The 18206-nt window shown below is 60.5% G+C and overlaps 1 protein-coding gene across 1 annotated transcript; it reads right to left on the minus strand.

Annotated features, from left to right (window-relative positions):
- Nucleotides 1-733: 733 nt before the first annotated feature.
- ASAP3 (ArfGAP with SH3 domain, ankyrin repeat and PH domain 3) lies at nucleotides 734-16393 on the minus strand (the record flags this gene model as incomplete). The annotated part of the gene is made up of 26 exons (XM_080632479.1): nucleotides 734-808; nucleotides 1264-1386; nucleotides 1756-1885; nucleotides 2314-2524; nucleotides 2616-2838; nucleotides 2949-3056; nucleotides 3190-3257; nucleotides 3332-3447; nucleotides 3526-3611; nucleotides 4823-5003; nucleotides 5277-5371; nucleotides 5840-5973; nucleotides 6075-6262; nucleotides 6352-6400; nucleotides 6921-7008; nucleotides 7215-7284; nucleotides 7810-7919; nucleotides 8135-8221; nucleotides 8465-8540; nucleotides 9199-9284; nucleotides 10944-11070; nucleotides 11288-11337; nucleotides 11588-11662; nucleotides 12804-12949; nucleotides 13290-13362; nucleotides 16268-16393. 26 exons carry the CDS (start codon nucleotides 16391-16393, stop codon nucleotides 734-736), a joined length of 2901 nt encoding a protein of 966 aa, XP_080488605.1.
- Nucleotides 16394-18206: the final 1813 nt, after the last annotated feature.

The raw sequence follows: 18206 nt of genomic DNA on the forward strand, positions 1-18206 counted from the left end.
TATTAGAAACCAGACAGAAAACATGAACAAAACTGTTTGAGATGACACGTTTGACCCCAAAATGGGAATGGGGTGAGTTGGGGGGGGTGGCGGTAGGTAGCTCCCAAAGGGCACCAGCACGGGGGGGAACATTGGTCCCAAACCAGCTGTAAAATCCCCTTGAAGAGCCCCCCCAGGGCTGGGGCGGTGATCCAGCACCCACCCCAGGCACAGGATATGGGGCAGGAGCTCTATGGTGCCACTGACCCCCCCCCCAAAGCAGGGAATGGGCATTGTGCTGCATCCTCAGAGCCCACCAGGCCCCCAAGGAGAGGCCAATAAAAGCCCTTTGCTATTCCCTGCTCATCCCACAGGCTTCACAGTTGGGGCAGAGAAGAAGGATGGGGGGGACGCACCCCCAAAAGCCCCCAGGCTGGGAAGGGGGGGGTCCACGGCTCCCCAGCAGAGAAGGGTGAGGGGCACCCAGTGCAGCTCCTCCATCCCCAAATCCATGAGGACAGGAGAGAAGAAAGCCGCAGGGATGAGCAGGGGGACACCAAGGGATCATCTCAGCCCATCAGTGCCACGAGCGTGCCTGGTCTCTGCCCTACCCACAGGGCAGGCAGCAGCCCTTGAGCTCCGCACAGCCGCCATCCATGGACGGTATTCCCAATGGGAGGGGACCGGATGGGTCCCGGCTCTGCTGAGGACAGCGGGAGCTGCCTCAGGAGGGTGAAGGGGCCGTGGGCACCCATCAGTCCTGCAGGAGGTGCACGAAGCTGGCTGGGAACACTCCAGTGCGGGATCCATCGCCCTCGATGAAGCCAACCTGGGGGTGCAGAGGGAGGGGTCAGGCCATGGGAGCCCCAGCTCTGAGATAGGGCTGAGAACTAAACCTGGAGAGGAGGAGGCTCCTTAAGGGGAGACCTCAGAGCAGCTCCAGGGCCTGAAGGGGCTGCAGGAAACCTGGAGAGGGGCTTGGGACAAGGGACAGGATAAGGAGGAATGGCTTTAACCTCCTGCCAGAGGGGAGATTGAGCTTTAAGGCCCCTCCCAACCCAACCCATCCCATGACAGGACCTCTGGGGCCGACATCCCCATCCCCAAAGGGATTTAGAGAGGCAAAGCTGCGGTGACCCATCAGTGAGCGCCCTCCTGTACCTCCTCCATCACAGATGGGGCCATCACCCATCAGCACCCCCCCGTGAACACTCAACCTCCTCCAGCTGGATGGGGGGGGGGAATGGACCAGGATCGGGCCCCAGCATCCCTGGTGACCCTCACCCAGCTCTGCTCGTCCTCCTCCCGCGTCACCACGATCACCTCGCCCTTGGAGAAGGTGAGCTCCCGCGCCTTGTCCCCCCTGCAGTCAGCCACCGCCTTCACCCGCTTCTGCCGCCCCTTTGCCTGCAATGGGGGGGAGAAGGGGTCATGGGCACCCCCCAAAGCCACCCCCCAATGGGGGTGCAGGGATGTGATACCCCCGGTGCGTCCATCTTCCACCCCGGGATAAGGGGTAGGGGAAAGGGAAACGGAAAGGGAAAAGGGGAATGTAAAAGGGGAAAAGGAAGAGGGAAGAGGGAAGAGGGAAGAGGGAAGAGGGAAGAGGGAAGAGGGAAGAGGGAAGAGGGAAGAGGGAAGAGGGAAGAGGGAAGAGGGAAGAGGGAAGAGGGAAGAGGGAAGGGGAAAGGGAAGTCTGGGCATGCAGAGGGTGACCCCCCCACCCACCACCACAGCCCCTCTGAGACCCCCCCCCCCCAAAGTGTTGGCACTTACCGGAGCGAACCTCCTGGGCATGGGCACAGGGGGCACCTTGCTGCCATTGGGGTCCTCAGCGGGGCTCGGGGGGGACACGGCCTTGCCCCCCACGCCACTGATGCGCCGGTAGGAGCGGGTGCTCTCGGAGCTGCTGGGGACAGCGCGGACGGTGTTACCCTCCCTCTGACGCACCAACCCCTTCCTGCGGGGGCTCAGTGGGGCCAGAGCCCCCTCATGGGACCTGGATCCCACCCCACAGCCTCCTGGCTGCTGATGGCGATGGGCCCCATCCTCCCTCCAACAAGCCCATTCCCACCACAGCTTCCCAAAAGGGAGCCTGATAACTCACAGCGGGCCTTGGTGTCACCCCAGATATCCCGCATCACCTTCCCTAGGGACAACCCAGAACCTCCTCCCCTCCTGCATCCCAGAGCATCAGCTCCCCTGGGGACTCCAGGTCCCCTTTGCTCCATGTCCCCCATGCCTACGGGGGGGGGGCTGGCACGGGATGAAGCCAACCCATGCAATGAGCACCCCCCCCAGCCCCAACACTGGGATACAGGGGAATGTCCATACCCAAACTTGACAGGGGGGATGTCGGGGGCTGTGGGGCTCAGCTCTGGCCCCCGTCGGGTGTTGGGCTCTGTCTCGGAGCGGGTCTCCCAATACGCTGCCCTCCGGCTCTCAGTGGGGCTGCGGGCGCCGGGGGGGCCCACGGTGCCATCCAGGGCACCCCCACTGCTGGAGAAGTGGGGCTCCGACGCCTGCCAGGGCAGCTCAGGGCGCTCTATGGGACAACATGGATGGAGGGACAGTAACGACAGTAACCCATCGGGGGTCTGGGTGACGGGACACCCCATGGGGCCTCCCCCACTCACCGGTGGGGCTGGGTTTGGGGCGGGCGCTGCCCCGTGTGGGGTTTTTGAGGGGCAGCGGGGGGGGGATCTCCTCGCTGTGGGCCCGGCGGGGCGCGGGGCGCGAGGGCACCAGGATGCTCTCGTAGGTCCTGTTGGTGATGTCCATCCCCGTGCAGCTCCAGCGGGCCTGGGGGCTGGTGGCCAGCGGTGATGTGCCCTTGAAGGAGCGCTGCAGGGGGCTGACCTGGGGACAGGCACCCGGCTCTAGGGCTGCCCCACACCGGGGTCTGCACCCCCGCAGCCTCGCTGGGGATGTGGGGTGTCCCCATCCCCCCCATAACCCCACATGGGTACCTTCTCCTCCAGCTCGTCCTCGCTGTCATAGGGAAACTCCTGGGCAGGCTCCCAGTCGTAATCCACATGGACCTGCAGGGAGAGCTTCTCTGCCTGTGCCTGCTCCAGCTGCCGGATAGGGAAGGGCAGGAGGGTGTCAGGATGGGGGGGCAGGTCCCAGCATCCCCCTGCCACCACGCCGGTGCTTCAGCCCCCTCTGCCCAGCCTGAGCATCTCCCTCCTCGTCCTTCCTCCCACCTACCAGCTCCTCGCACTCGGTGTGCTTCAGCCTCCTCGCCACATCCAGCGCTGTCTCGCCCGCTGCGTTTACTGCCGAGGGACAAAGGGGATGGGTCCCAATCACTGAAGAACCCCAAACCCCCCTTCCCATCCCAGCCCCATACCCGTGGTGAAGGTGGCTTTGCCCTTGAGGAGCAGCTTGAGGCAGTTGGGCTGGTTGTAAAGCGCGCTGTAGTGCAGAGCCGTGTTCCCGTCCTGCGTCACCCGGTCCAGTGTCCCCCTGCAAGGAACTCAAGGCTCGAGGGCACGCAAGCATCAGCCCCTGTGGTCCTGCATGGGAAGCGGGCAGGGGACATACCCGTTCTGGATGATGAAGTCCACCAGAGGAAGAGATGATCTGTCAGCGTGGCGCACGGCCATGTGCAGTGCCAGCTCGCCCAGGTCCTGCCAAGAGATGGAGGGGAGGGACGAACCTGAGGATGCTCATTTCTCATGAGATAGAGGAAAGCTGGACCCAAGGATGCTCATCTCCCATGAGATGGAGGAGAGCTGAACCCAAGGACGCTCCATCTCCCATGAGATAGAGGAGAGCTGGACCCAGAGATGCTCATCTCCTATGAGATAGAGGAGAGCTGGACCCAGAGATGCTCATCTCCTATGAGATAGAGGAGAGCTGGACCCAGAGATGCTCATCTCCTATGAGATAGAGGAGAGCTGGACCCAGAGATGCTCATCTCCTATGAGATAGAGGAGAGCTGGACCCAGAGATGCTCATCTCCTATGAGATAGAGGAGAGCTGGACCCAGAGATGCTCATCTCCTATGAGATAGAGGAGAGCTGGACCCAAAGATGCTCATCTCCCATGAGATAGAGGAGAGCTGGACCCAAAGATGCTCATCTCCCATGAGATAGAGGAGAGCTGGACCCAGAGATGCTCATCTCCTATGAGATAGAGGAGAGCTGGACCCAAAGATGCTCATCTCCCATGAGATAGAGGAGAGCTGGACCCAAAGATGCTCATCTCCCATGAGATAGAGGAGAGCTGGACCCAGAGATGCTCATCTCCCATGAGATAGAGGAGAGCTGGACCCAAAGATGCTCATCTCCTATGAGATAGAGGAGAGCTGGACCCAGAGATGCTCATCTCCTATGAGATAGAGGAGAGCTGGACCCAGAGATGCTCATCTCCTATGAGATAGAGGAGAGCTGGACCCAGAGATGCTCATCTCCTATGAGATAGAGGAGAGCTGGACCCAGAGATGCTCATCTCCTATGAGATAGAGGAGAGCTGGACCCAGAGATGCTCATCTCCTATGAGATAGAGGAGAGCTGGACCCAGAGATGCTCATCTCCTATGAGATAGAGGAGAGCTGGACCCAGAGATGCTCATCTCCTATGAGATAGAGGAGAGCTGGACCCAGAGATGCTCATCTCCTATGAGATAGAGGAGAGCTGGACCCAGAGATGCTCATCTCCTATGAGATAGAGGAGAGCTGGACCCAGAGATGCTCATCTCCCATGAGATAGAGGAGAGCTGGACCCAGAGATGCTCACCTTCCCAAGGCCACCCCTGCACCCAAAGGCAAACCCAGAGCATGGGCACCCAAAGGGGGCATCCCACGTCTGCTGCCAGGCAGGGAGAGCAGAGCACTCACCTGGCCCTCAGGGCTGACCAGGGGCTTGGCCAGATCCTGCCCCTCAGCAAAGGCCTGGAGCAGGGCCAGGAGGTCCCGGCCACGGATGGCTTCCCAGAGGCGATGGGGGTCCTCGTGCCCGCTCTTGTGCACGTAGCGGCGCTCCATGTACTTGGCCACGATGTATTCCTTGCGGGCAGCCCTGTGGGAATGGAGCTGTGGAGTGGGCTTGGATGGACACAGGGAGAGACCCTCCTCATCGGCACCGCTGGGCTCCTGCCTCCTCCTGAACCCTCATGGTCCAAGCACGGTGCAGATCCCCACTGAAACCCGGTGATGACACCATGGTCTCCTGCTTCTCCCATCCCAAGCCATCTCAGAGCCAATGGGTAGCGGCATGGGGATGAGGACTGAGCACCATGTGCTCCTCTTCCTCCCAGCACACCCCGAGCCCACTGGCCAGTGACCAACTCACATATCGCTGCTGGCCGAGGGCTTGGGGCAGTCCTGGCTGGGCAGCGTGGCCTCCATGATCTCATTGAAGCGGGTATTGCCGATGTTCACAGCCAGCTGTGGGCAGGCAGGGATGGGGCAGATGAGCCCTCCTGCCCACACTCCTCTGCCCCAGCCAGATCCCCATCTCCATCCTGGAGACAGAGGGAAGGAACCCACTGCATCCACACAGGACCTCCCCGGAGCAGCATCTCCCCCAGGGATGATGCTCTTCCATGGTAGGGTAAGTCTACCCAAGGGGCTGACAGCATCCCCCCCCTTAGCAAGCAGAGACCCCCCCCCTTGCCCAAAGCACCACAGTGGGGGCTGGAAACTGCTGCTGGGGAAACTGAAGCAAGTTTAGGAGCACTGGAGCAAAGCGGGCACAGGTGGGATGGAGGAGCAGGGATGAACTCTGCACCCCAGCAGGTTTGGGAGGCACAGAGGATGATGGCAGTGGGTTGACACCAGATCATCTTGAGGTCCTTTCCAACCCGAACCCATCCTCTGGCTCTGTGATCCCCAGTGGCTCAGGGAGCAGCTTACCAGCAGCTCGGAGGTGCTGAGGACATCCAGGGTGAGAGACTGGATGCGGGAGTAATGCACGCCCAGCTCCCGATGGATGCCGGAGCACTCGATGCACGTCAGGATGCCCAGGTTGGTGGAGAGCCACGTAGGGTCTGGGGTGTTGAGGGGCTCAGCATCACCACCCAGCCCCATGGGATGCTGCAAACCAACCCACAGCCAGGGAGGTCGGGGGACACCCCAAGCCCCAACCTACCCGGGGCCCCGCAGTCACAACACTGCTTGTTTCCAGGCATGTTCTTCACCTCGCTGATGACCACCTTGGTGAGCTCCTGCAGGCCACCATCTGCCCCACCGCCCGCTGCTGCCCCACCGCTGCTGGGGTCCCCCTTGAAGGCATTGCTCAAGGCTTCATCCTTGCTGTTCTGCAGCACCGAGACCCACCTGGGCAGGAGGGAGCCGTAAGGATGGGGATGGGGGAGGAAGAGCGGGATCAGGCGCTGTAAGGAGCAGGGATGGGCTGTGGCACTTACACAATGCACTCCTGCTCGTCCTCCGCTTGGAAGTGGTACGTCCTGTTGTCTGTAGGGGTGGGGAGAGGGGAAGAAGGTGAGGAGAGGGATTTGGGGGTACTGAGGACAGCAGGAAGGGGCTGAAACTACTCCAAAAGGGGCTGCTTTAATATAAAACTAAATCAGACTTAGAGAGGGGAGATTTAGGTTGGATGTAAGAAAGTTCTTCCCTGTGAGGGTGGTGGGACACTGGCACCCTGACACTGGACAGGGCTTGGGCAAGCTGCTCTAGTGGAAGGTGTCCCTGCCTATGGCAGGGGGTTGGAGCTGGATGAACTTTAAGGTCCTTTCCAACCCAAACCAGAGTGGGATGCTGTGATTCATTGCACATTGCTCTTCCATCACCTAAGCCCTCTTGCAACCTCTTTTTCCCTTGAGCTTGCTCCACCTCCTTGCAGAAGTTGGTCCTTCCGGGGACATGACCAGAACCAGGTGAAAAGGACGAAGGCTGGCAGAGGACCAGGCAGTGCTGGGAAAACCCAGGGACTTCCCATGGGCAATTCCCATCGGCACGTGGGACAAACACTCACGTGTCACCAGGTCGAAGCACTTCTTCTCCTCGGCGTGGGGCCGCACTTGGCAGGTCAGGAGGTTCAGCTTGACAGGGGGACGGTTGATCTGCAGGGTGTGAGGATGGAGGCAGGTTAGGAAGGGATCGGGAAGGGCTGGGATGTGCAGCGCAGAGCGCATCCTTCCCATGGGAGCTCCAGGGGATGTTAATCCCTCTTGGGATTAGGAGGGTCAGACTCTCTCCAACCCTTTGCAGGAGAACAGGGCTTGGAGAAGGGAGGGTCAGGGCTGCAGCCCCCTCGGTGGCCCCTCACCGTGCTGTGGGAGATGGTCAGACAGCCATACTTCACCCCACACTTCCTCTTCTGCCACACTTTGCGGATCCTGAGGAGGAGGAAGAGGAGTGAGGATGCACTACATGGCCCTCACCACCCACATCCATCGGCCTCCCAGGCCACCTATGGAAGCTCTCATGAGAACCCAATGGCTTTCTGGACATGTGGTTGTGCTATTGGACTGGAGACCCATAGCCAAGGACACTGAATCCCCAGCACCAGGTACCCAGGAGAGCATCACAAGAGAAGCACCAGAGCCTCCTGGAGGTCTTCAGATAAGAAATGAGCTGATGACACCAAACCATTGGCAGGGGAAGGCTCCCTGCACCACCTCCAAACCTCCTCCTTTCCAACCCCTGGGTTCTCCCCCAGCCTGGGCAGACATCCCATTTTCCAAGCATTGACGGATGCTTAAGACCAGATGGGACCAATTGCACCTGAAGACCCATCCAACAGCAACCAAAAACCTCACCCCAACAGTTCCACCTCGGGGGGCCTCCCGTGAGCATGGAGCTCTCCCAAGCCCACAGCAACACCAGGCTAGAGCCAAGAGCTCTCTGGGCACCATCCTCACCCATCACTCTTCTTGTAAAGAAACCCCGACTTCTCCGTCCCATACTGCTTGTTCCCTTGGTGCTGGTGGATGCTGTAGCCACTGCCGGAGTTCTTCCTGCTCAGGTTTTCCTAGGAAAAGGCATTTAAAAAGCAAAGTGAGAAGCGCAGAGGTGGCTGCTGGCACCTCATCATTACATGGATCCAGGGGTCCCCATCCCCTCCCAGCCTCAGAGCACCTCTCACATCTCCTGCCCTGGTGCTCCCTCAGATGTCCCCATTGGTCCCCTCCTTCCCCATCCACCCAGCACCATCCCGGCTCCCTGCTGCCCATCCCGGGATCTCACCTCCTTGTTGTCCAGCTGCAGGATGCTGCGGAGGGAATCACGGGTCTGTGTGAGCTGCTTCACCTCCTCCTCCTGCGCTTGGTGGAGCTGGGAAGGGAGGAGGCTGATGCTCACTGCTGCACTGAGTGCGGGCGGTCTCAGCCGATGCCCTCACTGCTGCACTGAGTGCGGGCGGCCTCAGCCGATGCCCTCACTGCTGCACTGAGTGCGGGCGGCCTCAGCCGATGCCCTCACTGCTGCACTGAGTACGGGCGGCCTCAGCCAATGCCTGCACTGCTGCACTGAGTGCGGGCGGCCTCAGCAGCTTGCGGGGGACATGTGGGGACGTACCGCATGGAGAGACACAGCGAGCTTCTCAATGAAGGGGTAGAGGTTCTGGGCAGCTTTCCAGCCGTCTTGGAAGAAACTGGGCATTTGTCCCATGGGATTGAGATGCAGATGGGGAGGATGGAGAGGAAGAAAGAGGATCTTTGAGAGATGCCGTGGCACGAGACCATAGCAACACACACATACACACCCCCAGGGAAGCTTTATCCTACTGGGACCCCAATCTCAGCCCATGGGGTCTGGATACCCCAAGTATTTGGGGTGCTCGGCAGGCAGGATTGGCCTCTGGTGCAATGCAATCTCTGGGTCACAGCCCCACACTTGGCCAATGGGACTGTCCCCTCCCTTGCCTCAGTTTCCCCACTCGAGAGCAGGAGGTGATGACATGGCACCCACACGCTGCTATTCCAGCCTCATGGAGCAAAGGGAAAAGGCAAGTGGATGTTAATCCTCATTCCGAACACCCTCACTATGAGCCCCCTGGCTAACAGCAGAGCCACTCAGCTGAGCTCATCCCTGGAAATCAATCCAGAAACCAAATCATCGGCTATATCCCGAGCCAACCCCTTTCCCGCATCCCCCACGGCCATGTTTACAGCTCCTCAAGCCAACAAAGCACGTTTCAACTCCCCACCATCGGGTACAAGTGGAGAGCAATGGGCTTTCACCAACAGCTTGATGGGGCTGGGATGGGAGAAGGTCCCAGACCCTCATGGGCTGACCCGAGCAGCACCTACTTGTGTTGAGCATGGAAAAACTTGATGAGGCTCTGCAGGAAATCTGGTCCCTGCTTCATCTGGGACTCGCTGGCTTTCAGCAGGTACTGCAGGAGGAGGGGATGCTCGGTGAGGTGATGGAGACAAGGCTGGAAGCATCCCAGAGGAAGGAGGATGCGCACCCCAGCCCCTGCCTCCCCCTTCCCAGCACAGGGAGGAGCGTTAAGACACTGGCTGGGGACCACCCTCAATAAAACCTGGCTCTGGAAGTCCTCCAAGCCCTGAGCAGTTCAAGGACCAAAGGCAGGCGCCCGGGGCTCCCAGCCAAGCATTCCTGTCCCATCATTCCATGCTTCTGGAGTTAATAAATAACCCAGATCCGAGGCAGCTCATGAAGGGAAAATGAACTGGTTTTGAAGACATGACCCCTTGGCTCCAAACAAACCCAGCACCTGCAGCACATCAGCCCTGGAGCTCTGCGATCCACACGGAGCAGTCCCGTGGGATGGGGAATTTCAGCTTCATGCATCCAACCCATCCATCAGCTGCAGGCAGGAAAGACCCAGAGCCTTGCTCCCCCACAGCAAAGTAAGGGAGGGGAAGAGATTTTCCCCTTGGAGCTCCGATCCAGCCGGCACAGCTGCTGGAGGATGCTTTCCAGTGGGAAGCAAGGGGAGGGGAAGGCAGCTCCAGGGGCTTTCCATGGTGGGGAAGCACTGCAGTGGGATAAAGCCTTGGGGATGGAGCCCCCTGGTACCCCAGTCTGAAAGGGTGGTTGAATGGCTCCATGCAAGCTGGAGATGCAAAGCCAACCACGGGGCTTCCAGCTGGCTGAGCCCCACAAAGGGATGCTCCCAGCGCTGCCTGGATCTGAATCCAGCTACATCCATCCATCCCCATGCCCTGGGCGTGCAAGATGGCCCACGATGAGGAGATGCAACCATTCCCATGATGCGAATGCCATCATACCCCCCCCATTGCCAGGCAAGCAGCAGCTCCCGTGCACACTGGCACACACACACCCCCGTGCCAGCGTTGCCGGCAGCGGTCCCTCCCCGGCCGGGATGCAGCTCCCGTTGTTCCCAAGCACTGTTGTGTGTTTTACAGTGGTGCTATTCAAGGCAGTGACTCATCTGGCTGGGTCCCAGCTCCCTGGTCCCGCTGCGGTGGGTGCAGCATCCTCCCTGCACCCCTTTGCCAGGATGAGGGACACGAGGCTGCAGGCTCTGATGCTGCTGCCTGGTCCTCAGGGATGTGGCCGACCCCTTGGGACAAAGCACTGGGGACTTGTCCCCTACTCTCAAGGTGCTTATGGGGCTGCTGGGGTTCCTCTTCGCTGGTGAGGCTGACATTGGGTCTCCAGCCTTCACCTATTCCTATCTCAGCTGAGAATGGAACCCCCGTGATGTGGGGCCACTCATGAGACCCCCTAACCCAAAACCAAGAGCTTCTTGAAGCGGTTTTGAGAATAGGGTCAGACCACAAAGCCAACCTCTGGGTGTGACCCAAAAAGCTCACTTTTTGCCCCAAATGCCAGCCTGTGGGAGGATGCAGGTGGAACCCCGGGTACCTTGCCGCAGCGGAACCCATGGGTACCATTCACAGGCACATCCCAGAGACCCTAACTTGGGGATGGGGACCCTGGAACGATGCAGGGATGGGATGGGAACGGAACAGCGAAGGGTCCCACACAGCACCCCATGGGGCTGCTTTGGTGCTGGAGACACAATGAGACCTTGATGTCTCCAACCTGGCACTGCCCCTACCTCGCACATGTGGAGCTGGAAGAGCCGCCGCTCCTTCTGCGTGTCCTCGGCCACCTCGGCTGCGGACGGCTCTGGCTGGATGACCCCGGCCAAGCGGGCTCGCTCCTTCTCCTTCTCCATCTTCCCCCTGTGGACAGCACAGAGCAGGTCAGAGTCGTCTCAAGGGGTGTTGCTGCAATGGGGATGGGATCAGGACAAACATCTCCAGCCCCTCTAAGTTGGGAAAGGCTGGATCAGAGCCGTCCTGATGGCAAACTGGCACCAATCAGTGCAGCCCCCGGGACAAAACACCTTTGTGCAGAGCGGGATTAGGAGGATTGTGCCTGAGGCAGCGGGTTCCTTACACTTTGGTCTCATAATCCTTCCAGGCTTTTTCAATCTGCTTCTTGGAGTCCTATGGGGAAAGGGAAGAAGGGATGGCAGGCATCAGGGAAAGTGAAAGCTGGTGGCACTGAAGCAGCTGAAGGCTTTGCTCTCCATCACTGCACCCTGCCCTGCTCCTTGTCCCCGCCCCTTGCCCTTGCCATTCCCAACCTCATTCCACCATTCCCTGGGCAAAGGTCCCTTCTTCTGGCCGGGGATGTGATCCAAGCCTGTAGCAAGGCTCTTGCTGCAATACGGGCACAGCACTGGAGGGGACTCACCAGGCGCCCGTCCTTCAGCTGCCCCTTGAGCAGGCTGTCCAGGGGGAAGGAGACGATGTTGTTCAGGTTCTGTACCTGTGAGGAGCAGAGACGCGGTCACCCCATAGGGTCCCCCTCTCAGGGCAGGTGAAGGAGCCAGAGCCCCGCATCCCTCCCGGTGCTGCCCTGTGAAGGGTTAAAGAGGCTGGAAGCAGGGCTGGAGCCGGGATGCAGGCACCGGGCAGGCTGGGGCCTGTTGGAGCTGGCTGCAAGATGTCTGACGTGGGGCCCTTCCCACAAACCACATCAGCGCCACGGCTGCCAAAAGCAAAGCTCTTCCCTTCCATCCAACCCCGTCCCTGTCCCCTTCCTCACAGCGCGGCACCCGCTGATGCCACCAGCCCCTCCATGGCCCCCCCGATGCCAAGGAAGCATCCCCCTTTCCTGGGGTTTGGGGGCAGCAATGCAGCCACTTCCGACAGCTCCAGGGGGGAAAACCTGGCTTTTGGATGCACACACACAACCCTGCTCCGGGGGGAGCACAGCAGCGGGGGGGGGGGGGGCAGACCTCCATCAGGATGGATCCCACAGATCCCCATGGAGCGTGGGGATCCGGCCAGGCTGGGATAGCCTGGGATGGGGAAGGGGAGGAGCGGGGAGGCCCGGAATGGGTAACAGGGGAAGATGCAAGGATCTGAAGGGGAAGGGCAGCAGAGCTAAAACTCCTTCTGCAGAGCCAAAAACACCCATTGGAAAGGGGACGTGAAAGGGACCAGAGCGGGGACCAGGGCACGGAAACACCCCCCCAGGGCTTTGCATAGACCCCGAACCAACTTCTCCAGCGGAGCCATTCCTGAGGTGGGGAATGCGCTGCCGGCTCAGCTCTGCGAGCTCAGCCTGGCTTTGATTTACTTCTTGGCAAGCGAGATCAAGAGCTGCAATTGATGCGAGGGGGGAAAAACCAGGAAGAAAAGGCGGGGGAAGAGAGAAAAGAGCAACTCCAACCGCCCGGCGAATCCCAGCGGAGCCGGGAATGAGCTGTCAATGCAGCAAGAGGCGCATTGGATGGGTTGGAAGCAGGAGGAGTGTGTTCCCGAGGCTGGGATGGGGATTGCTGGGTCGAGGGCAGCTGAACTGGGAGGCCTGGGGTCACGTTCCCAAATCCATCTGGATTTGTTGGCAATAGGTGGATGCAGAGAACAGCCGGAGCGCGGCGGGAGGACAGGGAGCAGCTCACCAGGTTCTTGAAGAGCGCGGTGACCTCGCGGGTGAACACGGCCAGGTTGAGGAAGCCGGTGGAGAGCTCGTGGTTGTTCTGGGAGAGGTGGTTGTTCCCGAAGCTCTCCAGGGCCTCGCTGTACTGCTCCTCATTCTCCACGTGGGCTGCATGGGGAGACACCAGAGAGGGACATGGTGACCCTGTGGCATCACATAGAGAGCATCACCGAACCATGTCCCACCAGCATCCGTCTCCCCATCCCTCCACAGCAGGACAGCAGTGCTCTGCCCTAAACAACCTCCCTTGGAGTGCTCCATTTCCCCTTTTTACATCTTTTTGAGACAGTTTTTGGCATCTTATGACACTGAGAGGCTACAAGCACCCACATCCCACCTATGGCCACCCCGCTGCATCACCCCATGGTACAGTGTTGGATGCAGGATGAGACCCATCACAGAGCCCGGTGGTCCAGGGATGCCCATTCCCTCTCGAAGCACAACTCACTGAGCCCAGAGACGTGAATGGCTTTCACATATTTCCTGATCCTCTGGAGCACGGCTTGGTCCCCATCCAGGCTCTGCGGAGAAGGAAAACAAGCGAAGCTCAGGAGCCCTGCCAAGCCCAGCCAGCGCTCGGCCCCACTGCTGCTGCTCTGCCATGCAGATGTGTGGGGCAGCAGCCAAGCTCCTGGTGCTGCAAGAGGAGCCAGAGGCACCCCAGGAACACCCGGGATGCCCATGGCTCTGGCTCCCCCAGAGAGGTGGGCTGGAGCAAGATGTAAGGGGTGAGAGGCTTGGCCAGCACGGCCAGCACCCCTTTGGATCCCAGTATCCATGGGAAATGCCTCCCTGGCTCCCACCAAGGAAGGGATGAAGCATCCATCACACAGCATGACTAAACCACCCTGTGGCCATGTGTCCCTATGGCCAGTGAGAGCCCTAGGAGGTGTTCACCTCCCCACAGAGGTCCATGGGAGAGCCAAAACCAGGACCTACTGGTGCCCAACAGGGACCTAAAGCACATAAACCCCACAACTTGGGGGGCTTCCACACGCCCTCTTCCTCACTCCATCCCTCCCGACCCCTCTTTGCCCCCACCAAGCACCAGGACAGACTGAACCCCAATGCCAGCCCAATGCCAACCCGGCCACTGTTGCTGCCTGCAGAGCATCCAGCAAGGGTTAAGGAACACCGGCCCCAGCCATAGGAAAGGGTTAAGGGCGTCTTGGCTGCAGGTACCAGAGGCATGATAACAGGCTGGAAATATTTAGAGGGCGTGAACATGAAGAAGGGCAGGGATGAAATCACGGAGGAGCTGCAATAAAGAGGCTTCTCTCGCTTCTGCTCTCAAGGCTGAAGGGTTTGGGGCTGATGTCAAGGCTGATTTCCTGACAGCGGGGTCAGCCTGGCCCCGGAGCCGCTCTCCAAGGCCCTCCTGGTTGGATGGGATGCTGCAAGAGGAGCTTTGGCCGGGATGAGCCGGCTGGGAGGGGACTGGAGCCGAGGCAGGATCATCTACAACGCAATGCATCTGCAATGGGGAGGATACTGGAGTGCCCCAAAGCCTCCCAGATCCAGGCAAACCAGGCTCTCTGGAGCATCCCATGACTTGGGAGGGAAGCCAGGGCTAGGTTTGGAAACCTGGTGTAGCCCCAGGAAGGAGAAACTGAGGCAGCTCTGGATGCATCACTGTGCAAGTCGGGGGAAGAAGCTGCTCCGAGTGTCCAGGACAGTGTAGCACGAGGCTGAATGGGGCCAGTGCAGAGCAGGGATTAAGAATGCTCTGGGGAAAGACACAGCAGCTTTTGGGAAGGGGTCCATAAGTGGGGCCAGGGCAGGCAGAGCCCGGCACTGGGGTGGGAAATGCAGAGGAAATCACTGCACTGCTCTGGGCATCGCTGGCATCCCTGATGTGCTGAGATGGATGCTGGGGATATGGGCTCCAGCAGCACCAGGACAACCCTCCCACAGCACCCATCACCCCCAGACCCAGGCAGCGATGAGGGCTCCTGGTCTGGGGAAGCTGAGGACATTGGCACAGCAGGATGGAAGCATGAGGGATTCCCAGCGGCGATGGAGGAAGGGACGGATCCATACTTGCACCACAGCCTCACTGGGATGCTCAATGGGGCCATTCTTCTGCCTTCCCCCCCTGCTGCTGGCTGGTGCTGCCCGGTGAAGGAGCCACTGTAGGTGCCAGGGAGCAGGGTGACAGCCCTATGGGGCTGGGAGCAGGATTCAGCAGAGGATGGCGTGGGGCTGGGACTCCTTTGCTTGGATTTCCCACTTCCCCTCCTGCTGGAGCATCAGGACATCAAAGGCCTGGCAGAGCTTTGGACCCCACAACCTCCAGTGGGATGGGGGGCTCAGGCCCATAGCCCCCCCATGGCACACTCACGACTCCCAGCTCTCAGCCACGCTTACTGGAGCTCTACTGAGCAAACCCCACAGAGATCCCTGCTATTCCAGGGGGATGCCTCTGCTCCTGCCCCCATCGCTGCTTCCCCCTTCACCTCTGGAGCAGCCAAATGAAATCCCTGCTGCTTCCTCCTGCCTGGAGCTGCCTTCCCCATTCCTGGCTGAGAGGAAGATCCAACACATGCTGGCAGGGACCAGGATGCTCCATGGTGCATCCCCAGCCTTCCAGGCCTTGGGACACCCATCCCGCTGCCCCCGGGGATCCCAGCACCTGGGGCCCCACGCTCCCCACCAGCCCTGGCTCTCCTTCAAAGCCATTCCTGCACTAAGAGGAGTTGGCAAAAGCCACGGGACCAGCTGGAAACCGCCTTTATTCCAGGCGGGAGAAGGGGGATGAAGGCACCCCCACCACCTCCTCCCTGCCCGCAAATGCGGCCGGGCTTTATGGGCAAAGGGATTGAAAATGGCTTTAATAGCATGGGGGAGACCACACGGACACAGCAGCACACCAGGGCTGGCTCCAGGACCTTCATAGCGGATGGGAGCCATGAGGCTGATGCTGTGCCCAGCCCCGGGGGAAGCCCTGGCCCCTGGAGGGGATGCCCTGAACCAGGCGGGGATGCTCTGGGGGTTTAGAGGGGGACCCGGAGCTGGAAATTAACCCTTTACAGGAGGTTGAAAGAAGAGGTTTACCCATTTCTGCAGTCTTTGGACTCAGAAAAGCACCCGCTGAGGCTGCTCAGGGGATGCAACCGGCCCGAGGGTCCCAAACACTCACTTTAGGGTGCCCAAACCACTCACTTTAGGGTGCCCAAACCACTCACTTTAGGGTACTCAAAACTGCGACTTTAGGGTGCCCAAAACACACATTTTAGGGCGCCCAAAACACCCCCTTCAGGGTTCCCACCAGTCGAACAGGGAGGGTCTCAGGCTCAAGGGACCCTGACAAACTGAAGCCCAAGGAATGAAGGAGCCCCGCGGGCGCGGGACCGGTGCTGCGGGGTGTGTGTGTGTGTGTGTGTGTGTGTGTGCGCTGAGGCGGGAACCCCCCATAACCCCACTCACCTCTTCCAGAGCCCCCACCGCCCCCCGGCACTTGTGCATCTTGGGGGCGAAGGCGGCCGCGGTCGGGGAGCTCAGGTCCTCGCCGGTCACCGCCAGGAACTCGGCCACGCTGAGCTGCTCGGGCATGGTGCGGGAGGCAGCGGGGCTGCGGGGGCTCCGTGCGGAGCGCCCCGGGGTGCCGGCGAGGCCCCGCTCCGCGCCCCGTGCCCGGCCCCGGGAGCTGCGCCCGCCCACCCCCCACCCCGCGTCATGCGGGAGCCCCGCCCGGCCGTTAAAGGAGAAGGGACCCGGCGGGGTTCGCATCGCGCAAAGCCCCCGGCTTCGGGGAACGGGGGTGGCGGGGAGGCAAAGGGATGGTTGGGAAGGGCTGGGATGGGAGGGATGGAGAGGGGGGAGAGGGATGTGATGGAGGGCATGGGCTGAGGGTTCAGCCTGGAGAGGAGGAGGCTCCTTAAGGGGAGACCTTAGAGCAGCTCCAGTGCCTAAAGGGGCTGCAGGAAACCTGGAGAGGGGCTCGGGACAAGGGCCTGTAGGGACAGGCCAAGGGGAATGGCTTGAACCTGGCAGAGGGGAGACTGAGATGAGCTCTTAGGCAGAAGCTCTTCCCTGTGAGGGTGCTGAGGCGCTGGCACAGGGTGCCCAGAGAAGCTGTGGCTGCCCCATCCCTGGCAGTGTTCAAGGCCAGGTTGGACACAGGGGCTTGGAGCAAGCTGCTCCAGTGGAAGGGGTCCCTGCCCGTGGCAGGGGTTGGAGCTGGAGGAGCTTTAAGGTCCCTTCCAACTCAAACCATTCCATGAGCCTGTGAGTTCAACAAGGACAAGTGTCAGGTCTTGCACCTGGGAAGACACAATCCAAGAGCATAGCAGAGGCTGGCACCAGCTCTGTGCAAAGGGACCTGGGGGTCCTGGTGGGCACAAGCTGAATAGGAGCTGGGGCAAAGAAAGCCAACAGGACGCTGAGGACTTCACCAAGGCCATTACCAGCAGAGACAAAGATGCCACTATCCCACAGAGCCAGCACTGGTCAGGCCACACTTGCGATACTGGGGTCAGGTTGGGTCCCATGGGTAAGAGGCCCCCAAAAAGACAGGCACCCCGAGAGCCTCCCTTGGGGGACACTGGGGTACCGCGGGGCTGGGGACAACCCTTTTGCTGGGGTGGCCCTGCCACCTCCTGGCCAGCCTGGGGACTGCGGGGGGGGGGACAGACATGGCCTTGGGACACCCCCCGCTGCGCCGGGACACGGAGATGGGACCATGGATACAGAGCTCTGTGCCCATCACCCGGCTTACCTGGCTCTGGGCTCTCCTGCGCCTCTTCTCCCTCCTCCTCCTCTTCTCCCTCCTCCTCCTCTTCCTCTCCCTCCTCCTCCTCTTCCTCTGCCCCACCAGACAAACCCCAAGTACCACGGGCTATCATCAGATGCTACTGCGTACTATCAGGCATCACCGGATACCCTGGCCATCCCTGGGTACCACTGGCCATCATCAGGTACCTCGGACATCGCTAGGTACCCTGACCATCACTGCATCCCCCATCACCAGGTACCACCAGCATCACTGGCATCACCCAGTCACGGCGTTACTGGGCAGGAGCTGGCAACCCGGGGCAGCCCCATGGGGAAGGACCCTCCATGGGCACAGCCTCACCGAGATTGGGTTGCAATGCAGCCACCCAACCAGCCCTCAAACCCGGTGAACAAGCCCAGCCCATCCCATCCCAAACCCTGGGGCTTTTCCCACACTCCTGGTTCAAGGGGCTCAAGCTCGGGCAAAGGCTCATCCCAACCAGATTTGGGCTGGAAATCACCAGCCCACAGCAGGTCAGACCCGTTTCCCTCACTCCAGCCACAGCTTCACCTCAACCTCATTTCCACCAGCTCCTCCAGAGCAGGCTGGCCAGTTAAAAAGCCCCCAAAACAGGCTTTTTTACACCGAAAA

The sequence above is a fragment of the Psittacula echo genome (genome assembly GCF_963264785.1).
Source record: "Psittacula echo genome assembly, chromosome: 21".
In the NCBI taxonomy this organism is placed as follows: domain Eukaryota; kingdom Metazoa; phylum Chordata; class Aves; order Psittaciformes; family Psittacidae; genus Psittacula; species Psittacula echo.